At 59.5% G+C, this 8,867-nt stretch overlaps 1 protein-coding gene across 2 annotated transcripts; it reads right to left on the bottom strand.

Annotated features, from left to right (window-relative positions):
• Positions 1 to 1,393: 1,393 nt before the first annotated feature.
• Positions 1,394 to 7,506, bottom strand: TLCD2 (TLC domain containing 2). 2 transcript variants are annotated; one of them, XR_010072088.1, is made up of 6 exons: positions 7,233 to 7,506; positions 6,529 to 6,664; positions 6,012 to 6,094; positions 5,047 to 5,129; positions 2,520 to 3,456; positions 1,394 to 2,369 (listed from the first exon to the last, which is right to left on the bottom strand). XR_010072088.1 is itself a non-coding variant. In XM_063342291.1 (5 exons), the coding sequence occupies exons 1-5, from the start codon at positions 7,435 to 7,437 to the stop codon at positions 3,079 to 3,081; spliced, it is 885 nt and encodes a 294-aa protein (XP_063198361.1). In that variant the 5' UTR covers positions 7,438 to 7,506; the 3' UTR covers positions 1,394 to 3,078. The 2 variants fall into 2 exon arrangements, 1 of the variants encoding a protein (XP_063198361.1); XM_063342291.1 differs by having other exon boundaries at positions 1,394 to 3,456.
• Positions 7,507 to 8,867: the final 1,361 nt, after the last annotated feature.

The following is an 8,867-nucleotide window of genomic DNA, read 5'->3' as shown; positions in this document are numbered from 1 at the left end:
CGGAGATCACCCCACGGTGCCTGTAGGGGACGCTGTGGGCCAAGCGGCGCCCCGAGGCGCGGGGGGCCTGTGTGGGGCCGGGACCCCGCCGTGGGGCCGTGTGGGGCGGGGGCGACCCTCCGCGGGGCGGCGTGGTGGGGATCCCCCGTGGGGCAGGGCCTGCAAGGCACCGTCCGTGGGGACAGTGCCCGCCTCGGCCATCCCCGCGCCCCCTTCAGGGACTGTGACGCCCCCCACCCGCTTCGGGCCCGGGCCCCACCTCAGGCCTGGGCCCACCCCACAGCCCCAGGCAGGGCAGGAGGATGCTGCACCCCGGAGACCCCAGGGAGCGACACCTTCCCCCATAGCCGTACTACGGCCCGTAATGCCTCAGCAGGTAGCCACCCACCTTGGTGACCCCTTCCAGGCACCCCCGAGGGAGCTCCCCAGCCTTCTCTGCTCCCCCGGCGCCCTGTGAAAACGCGCCATCCAGCTCTCTGCAGGCAGACAGACGGGCTCAACCCATTGCCACGGGCCTCCCTGTAGCTGGACAGTTGCCCACCTTAGGGCTTCAGCAGGGTGGGGGCTCCCTGGGGGGTATCCATGGGGAGAGGGGCCTGTGCTGGAGGGGATCTGGACTCTTGGGATGTGGGACGGGGCTGAAGCGGGTGTGGGTGGGGTGTAGCTCCCCGGCGAGTGATTCTCTGATGGAGATGCTCCCTCTAGCTCTGTGAACCACTGTATGGGGGGGATCAGTGGGGCTGGTCCCTTCCCAAAGCCCTTCAAGCCAAGGCTGTGGCATTTTCCATCAGGAGGGACAAACACAGGGTACCCCACATCCAGCTGCAGTGAGATGCAAAGTTGTCATTTATCCCACCATAGCACTGTGGGAAAATCACGTCTGATTAGAGGCTACCAAAACAGGCTTCCCAGGCCCTCAGCCCCGCGTGCCTGGGGTATATGGCATCCACGTGACGGCAAGAATGCAGGAACACAATCCAGGTCTTGAGAAATGTCCCTGGTGTGGGCAGAGGCCGGAGAACAGAGCCAGCGCCGCTGAGCAACTAAGGGCAGGGATCAGTGGAGCAGCTCCTCAAAAACTGGGTGTAAATGGGTCAAACCAAAGAGAAAGCCCTGGCTGCCAGCTCCGCTCCACCTAGGAGCTGCGAGGGGCACATGGACACCTAAATACCGCTTGAGATGACAAACCCAAACACGGAGTAGGTATCTCCAGAACCTGCAAGCTTCCCTGCGCTCTCCACAAATAGAAACGTAAGCGGCTTTGGCCACGAGTCATCTCCAGCCTCCCACTGCCCACACGTATCGCTTGTCTTTCCCTGCCCAGGCAGAAATGTGTCTGCTCCCTTTATTTTTCCGCCTCGAAACAAGTGCCGCCCACTCTGAGCAGTGCGTTGTTTCAGCCTGTGCCCCAGCTTTTCCAACCAAAGGAGAGATTTTGAGTTAAAGGTTATTTGTCACACAAAGCATGACAGATCCAGTAGGTTTCTCAAAACCGGTACACGTTAACCCCGAGTGGGATGATCTTGCTTTTATAGACAGTGCTGGGCTGCTGGGGAACAGTTCAGTGTGTGGGAATCGGTGGGGAAAAGGAAATGTGGAGTTAAAAAAATTTAAAAATTCTGATTCCTTGTCCTAGGAAGGCTCCAGGGACAGGCAGAGCAAACCACAAGGATCATATCTTTGCTGCAAGCTGGCATCCAGCATCGGGAATGAAAGCAGCGAAGCCACGTGCTGGGTGCTCTGCCTGCAGCCTGCCCTATTTCACAGCCGGCGCTTTCCTAACCCCGCAGGTCACAAGCAGTTCGGGGCAGCACGGCCAAAGGCAGAGCCACAGCAAGAGCTGGCGCTTGTCCTGCTGCCGTTTAGCCTCCCAGTTGCCAGCCCCAAGGAAAGCGCAGCCTCCCCTCGCCTAGGAGGGCAAGAGAGTGTCAGTAGGAACAGGAGAAACCTTCATCTTCCTCCATAGAAAGGAGGCGGGGGGGAAAAACCCCAAGAGAGGTAGAGTGTGCCAGTGTACAGTGTATTTTTACTCCGCGGCAGGGAGACATAGGATAAGCAGCACTGTGCTAAGCAGTGACACCCTGGAGCAGCCTGGGACGCTGAGTGCCTTTTTCTGTCTAAGCCCCTTCCCCTCAAGCCGTTTCATTTGCAGCCATTTATTAAAAGCTTGTGTTAGTAAGAGCTCTTGCTGCTAGGTAAGAGCGTAACGTTGGGCTCTGCAGCAGAACTTTTCATTCCTAATAGATGCCTAAATCCTAATAGATGCCTATGCCTGAAAACTCCACATCTGTGGGAAGTGACCGTCACGTAGCATCATCCTGGCCAGCGACTCACGCTCTCCCACGCTCATTTATGGGCACTTAACATATCTGGGAACAAAACGACACGGAAAAAGCTCCAGTTGTCAGAAGTTGGCCACCCGTCTCCCAGCACAGCGCCGCAGCACCTGCTGCCCAGTGCTCTGCCCCTCACCTGGACCCCCACCCAGCCAGGTCTCAGCCTCTCCCTCCATCACCCACCTGGGACAATCTCCTCGGGGAGGACTCATGAATGCAGGATTTGGCTTTTACTGGCCTTGGCCTTGAGGGCAAAGCCTTGGAGCCTCTCTTGCCTGGTCATGCTCCCATAGGAAGTGCCACAGAGAACGCAGGGCTGAGCACAGTGTCCCCTGGCCGATGGGACGCTGTGGGCTGCAGCACCAAAGGAGTTAGAAACACACTGTGGTGTTTGGATGTCCAGAAAAGCGGTGGGGAAACAGTGCTCTTCTGCTCCCTTCTCATCCTAGTGGTGCCTTGGAGAGCTGCGAGAGCTGCCGAGGCTTCTCGGAGCAGCTCCCGATCATCTGACCACGTCATCCAAAGGTGCGGGGGAAGCAGAGCCCCAGTGCCTGGGTCTGTGAGCACCTTCTCCGCTTTGCAGGGCCCAGGATCTGCAGCCGCAAGAAAAGCCCAGATGCTCTGTTAGTGTGGATCCTCCGCGCAAGGTACTGAAACAGCCACGTTCGTTCTCTGCTGCGCTTTGCTGTCCTCCTCCACGGGCTCGGGGCTGCTCATGCCCCAGACCCTGCGGGGAAGGGGGCTATTGCTCCTTTTCCCGCTGCACGTCCCGGCTCGACTTGAAGAAGTCACTACGCAGCAGGCGGTAGAAGAGGATGATGTTCATGGGCGTCATGATTGCCATGCCCACCGTGCCCACGGCATACGTTGCCGGGGGCACGTTCTCCCGATTGAGGAAGAGCCAGCGGGTCATCCAGGCCAGTGTGGCGATGCGAAACACCACGTAGGTGCCCAGGTTGATGATGCTGTTGAGGCGGTAGCAGGTGGTGTGCACCAGGTTGGCCATGAGCAGGATCTGCCGCAGGTGGAGGAAGATGGAGTTAATCTCCACCAGTAAAGCCACGAGGGCAAACCCGACGTACTGATGGAGCAGCACTGCAATACCAAAGCAGACAATCACCTGGGAAGGAGAAAGAAGAGAGGCTGAGCCTGGGAGCTGGTTGATCTCAGCTGCTGCGAGCTGGTGCCGTCCATGCTTGGGCGCAGTGTGGAGCAGAGACGGAAATGGTTATCACACCAGTGCCAAACCACTGGTCATCACCCCACACATATCTCTGCAGCATGGCAGCCTCCAGCCAGCGCTGCAGCCTCGGGCATGAGATAAAGCCTCCCCACCGTTGCATGAAACCTGAGCAGGGCTTTTTTTTTTCCTGTGGGAGGGGAGGGAAACATTTCTATAAACTCCAGGTTGGCAGAGGAGACAGCAGCCAGACCTAACCCTGCTTTTGTGGCCTGGAGAAAGCAGTTGGTTGTGGCCCAGCAGGTTTTTCCACATGCAGTGAATGGCTGAATGGGGCAGGAAGGGAGACATGTAGCCCAGGGCTACGGTTGCTGCTGTCTCAGGGAGTCTCCCAAGAGCAGGCACACTGCAGGGATTAAGCAGTTTTGGTGCATCTGAGCCCCGTGGGATGCCCCAAGCCTGGCATGAAGCACCCCGGGGCTGCCGGATGCCGCAGGAGAGGTCAGGGCTGCTGGGGGCAGAGCGGATGTGATTCCTGCCCCACACCCTCCCTGCCAGGCAGGGCGACTGGCTCTGCGGGCCTGCGCTTTAGCACACTCAGTCCTTTCTTCAGTTTATACCATTAATGCTGTTCTCTGTATTGGGTCTTTAATGAGATTATCTGCTCCCTGCTTGTTAAATCACTGTCCTGGCCTGAATTAGCTCTATTGTGAAGATGACCTTTTGACTCGTGAGCAGCGGCTGGAAGAGCCGCGGGGCTCGCTGGGCTCTGCGAGGCAGCAGGTCTGACGATCGCCTCCCCCGCCTCATCCCAGGTAGGTCCCAGCGCTGTCCCTTTCCCCCATCCCCAGGCCCAGCAGACCCCTGTGCCTCCCCTGTACCGTGCAGCGTCTCTGCTGCTCAGCTCCGGGCTGGGCTGTGCCACCCTCCTGCCCTGCAGCAGCCACAACGCTCCAGAGAAATCCACACTGGGAGCATCAAGGCAGGCAGAGGGCACTGATGTGGGGGCTCCTGCACCACGGCTGCTCCAGCCACCCCAGCCCCATGGCCATGGCTCTGACCCGTATGAGAGGAAAGCATCCCGGGGAGCGGGAGGTGGAAGGAGGCGATGTGCAGCCCTTCCTGGCAGATACTCGAGTGTTGGAGCTGGCAGGAGCTGAGCTGCTTGCCCGTGCCAGCGGGGACACCTGGGTCACTGCCTGTCCATGCCACTGTTATGGATCATCCCCCCAGCCCAGCTCTCTGCCCTTCTACTCTGTGCACACTTGGGTTTTTTTTCCTACCCAATCTTTGGTTACCTTTTTGCAGAGCCTCAAAGAGTACACGAGTCCCACAGGACCGAGAGGAGCCCCAGGCTGTGCTGTCTGGGCTGCCGGGCTCCTCTCCGCAGGCTGACAAATCAGATTTTGTAACAGGCAGCAAACACCCTCACTAGCAACAGCAGTCACCCTGCTCAGGTCCCCCAGCCCCAGCCTCCCTGGTGGCACAAGTGCCAGGGTCTGTCCCTCGGAGAGCGGCCGGTGGACTCACCACGGAGTGATGGAAAAGCAGCTCCCAGGACTGGTGAAGTTTCTGATTGCACAACATGTCCACAAAGTCTTCAAGGAAATAACCTGGCAACAAAGAGGCTGTGAGCAAAGATGGAGACAGGAAGGGATGTGCCAAGGGACCCTCCCTTGCCCCAGCAGGCTCTGCACCCCCCTGGGTTGGGCAGCCCCTCAGGGAAGTGATGGGCACAGCTCAGCCCAAGCCCTGGGTGGGTGGTGAGTCACGCACAGAGCAGGAGAAGGAAATTGGTGTGGTTTGGGTCCCTCCTGTGATCGTTTTGTAAGACGTGCTCCTAAGGAGAGGCACTAAGCAACTGATCACTTACTTGGATTTGTTCCTGGAGAAGGGTGAGAGCAAAGGCAGCACACAGACTCTCACCCATGTTACCGTCCCAGGATCAGATCCCACCTCAAGTCCTTTCAGCCTGGAGCCTTTAACAGCTGCAGGATTTGCTGCTGCCAAACCAACCCCACGTCGGCATTTTAGGTACTCAGACCTCCTTGCTGAGCTGTAGCCATGCCAGGAAGCCTGTTAGCATGGACCACAGGGCTGGTGGCAGATCTGCAAGAAGGTGACAAGGCAAGCGGGGAGGAAAGGCTTCACGCAGCTAGAGGACTCAAAGCTCCTGGCCTCCACGCCAGCAGGTTTAGCTCAAGGCTTTGGGGGGATCTGCATCAACCCCATACTGCGGGCACTTTTTGGATGCCCCAAGCCCTGCCTGCTCCACAAGGATGGTGGCATGCAGCCTGGTGCCCAGTACCTCCTGGCTGCGGATGCCGTGGGACAGAAAGGAGCCACTGTCCTTTGCCAAGAATAGGGCGATTGTCTGGGGTGCCTGAGACATCGCTGCCCACGACGTGGCTCAAGGGGCTGGTGTCAGGCACGGACGAGTCCTGGGGGACCCCCAGGGGGGCAGAACAAGGTGCAGCCCCGCTCCGCTACCTCACCTACGGACACGGCGACCAGGCTGTGTGCCCCAGGTGGGTGCGTGCCCACCAGGTCCTCGGACATCCCAGGGTGGAGGCAGAACCTGCGGGGAAAGGGGCTGTGAGTGCCAGGCAGTGCCTCTGGTTCCCCAGTTCCCTTCCAGGGTCCTTGGTGCTGCTGACCCCCCGGAGCCCTCCTGTCCCCCTGGTCCCCCCATGGCCACCCCCGTCCTTTTGTTTCCCCTGGAGCGTCCCATCCCCTGCTGCCTTGGTGCCTCCCTATCCCTTGGTCCCCCTGTCCCCCTCGACCCCTCCTCCGTCTCTCAATGCCCCCCACTTTCCAGGTCCACACCCTCCCCAGTGTCCCACAGGTTCCCCCATCACCTCCATCCCCCCACCCCCGCGGCGGGCTCAATCTCCCTCGGTACCCCCCCGGCCACAGCTTCCCGTCGGGATCCCTCCCTCGACACCTCCGGTCTCCCCCGGCAGTCCGGTGCCCCCCCTCCCGCCGGGGATCCGCGGTGCCCGGGCCGCTCACCCGGCCAGCGCCCCGCCGCCGCTGAGCACGCTGTGCGCCAACGACGTCCAGATGTTGCGCCACTTCCAGCGGTTGCGCCGGGCCGAGGGGGGCGGCGGCACCAAGCGCTCCAGCCCCCGGTTCAGCAAGCGGAAGGCTGCGAAGGAACCGGCCACCAACAGCAGCCCCGGGCTGAAAGCCATGGGCATTCACCGGCCCCCGGGCTCCCATGGGCACCGGTCGCGCTGCTCGACGGCTCCGCCTCGCCCGGCTCCGGGATCCGCCCTGCCACCGCCCCGGGCACCGGCACCGCCCCGGGCACCTCCCCAGGCACCGGCACCGCCCCCGGGCACCGCCCCGCCACCGCCCCGGGCACCGGCACCGCCCCGGGCACCGGCACCTCCCCACCACCGCCCCGGGCACCGGCATCGCCTCTCCTCACGCCCGCCGTGCCGGCGCCTCGCTGCCCCCGGTCGGGGATGCTCAGCCCCGGAGGCGGGGGGAACATCGTCCACCCCCCGCCCCGAGCATCGTCCCCGTGGGGAAGGGCCCGGTGGGCTGCACCGCTGCCGGCATTTCCCGCATCTCGCCCCCGCAGAGATGCAGCCAGGCAGGGGCAGCGCTGCCCCGGGGAGCGTGTGACTCAGGGAGCCGGGGGGAGGGGGGGTGGGAATGGGAAATGGGCACCCCGGGGTGTGCGTCAGCCTTCCCCGGGCATCACATACCAGAAACGAGAGCCAGCCTAAAAGCCGGCTGCGAGCGTGCCACAGAGCTGGGGCCTGGGTGTCCCATCACCGTGCTGGAGTTGGGGACACCTTCCTCGTCCCCCCCTGAGGTTCCTCCTCCACCACGGCTGAACGCCTCACCCATGCAGCCGGTGGTCCTTCGCCCCAAAGCATCCCCAATGCGTGATGCCATCATTGATGCCATCGATTACATCACTGTCCCTCGCACAGACGCACGCTCTGCCAGACCCGGTTGCACATCAAGCAAGCAAGAAGGTCCAATTGCCCTGCCAAAAAACCCCACTCTGCCCCCAGCACTCCTGTACTCCACCCCCCTATCCTGTGCCTGGTCCCGAGAGGAGCTCCCCGATGTCTGGGATACCCCAGCTCTGCTGTCCAGGTTTATGGGAATTCAGAATCACATACTCACAATTTCTTTAGTTCCATCCTACAACTATGCTGCTTTTCCAACTTCCCGTAATTTGATCGCTCCCTTGGTGCTTTTTGATGTCGCCACCAGAAGCGTGGCTGCTGCACAGACCTTCTGCAGACGGGATGAGTCACCGTGTACACACTCATTAATGTCAAACTCTGCCTCTCCTTTGAGGTACTAAATTTGGATGAAATTTTCTACTTTCTCTTTGCCGAAAACAGAAACGTGTGGAGACCGGGACGCTGTCCTGGCTGGGGTGACGGACGCTAAACCATCAACAAGTGATACGCTGGTGGAAGGGACGCTGAGGAGGGGAGCGATTAAATCAGATCTGGGGTGAGATGGCCCCAACCGATAGAAAAGCATCCGTTCATGCTGCAGAAATTTGCTTAAAAGCCGGACGAGACAATGTAATTTCATAGCAGTTAAGTGGCAGGCAGACGCTGCCTGAAGTAATCAGCAGACCTGACTGCTCGAGGGATTATAAATAATCTCGTGTATTAAGACTTGAAGGATCACACAGGCTAATCTGTTACTGAGAAGGCCAAATGCAAAAACATTTCTGTTTGACATAAGATATGCCTAGGAAAGGGAAACATGCCTTGGAGAGGTGTCGGGCTGCCCAGGGCACTGAGGAGAAAAAGCATTTAACAATTAATTGCAGTATAAACTTGCAAAGAGCCGATTCCTAACGAGGAATCATCTGCAGTGTTTTAGCCTCAGAAACCTCGACCGCCCCTTTCCGTGGGGACAACCTGCCCTTCACCTGCCTGCGGGTAAAGTCCCACCCCGTGAAACGCCTGCGAGCCCGGCCCCGTTTGTCCCAGCGACTCCTGCATTTGTGATGTTAATTCTTCTAAAGGTGAATATTTGGCCAGGCTCAAGTTGAGGACAGGAATAGTTAAAATGTTTCTGGACGCTGGAGAGCTTTTACCTACCTCTTCCGCATGGGAGGAATTTAAGCCATGATTAATTGAGCCCCTGGTTCAGAGGCTTTGATCCCGCTGCTAGAGCACTAGCAACAGCGACGTATATACTACTTTTTTGGATAATTTTAGCCCAGATTTTACTTAATTTTACCAGGACTTGCCATTGGGCAGCAGTTTCTCACAAGCCCTGTTTCCAGCCTTTTCTCCTTGTCTTCCTTCCTCTGCAGTGACGGCGTTAACTGGGGACAGTTGGCGGAGCTGGAGGCTTCCGAG

The sequence above is a fragment of the Chroicocephalus ridibundus genome, chromosome 7 (genome assembly GCF_963924245.1).
Source record: "Chroicocephalus ridibundus chromosome 7, bChrRid1.1, whole genome shotgun sequence".
NCBI classification, from domain to species: domain Eukaryota; kingdom Metazoa; phylum Chordata; class Aves; order Charadriiformes; family Laridae; genus Chroicocephalus; species Chroicocephalus ridibundus.
This window is presented reverse-complemented; position numbering and strand designations above follow the sequence as displayed.

Excerpts from the sequence above, each read along its gene's own strand:
- TLCD2 (XM_063342291.1), bottom strand. The coding sequence starts at position 7,437 with ATGGCATCAATGATGGCATCACGCATTGGGGATGCTTTGGGGCGAAGG. Across the intron at positions 6,665-7,232 it reads TAGGCTGGCTCTCGTTTCTG|CCTTCCGCTTGCTGAACCGG; the intron begins GTATGTGATGCC and ends GTTCCTTCGCAG. Across the intron at positions 5,130-6,011 it reads CCTGGTCGCCGTGTCCGTAG|GTTATTTCCTTGAAGACTTT; the intron begins GTGAGGTAGCGG and ends CTTTGTTGCCAG.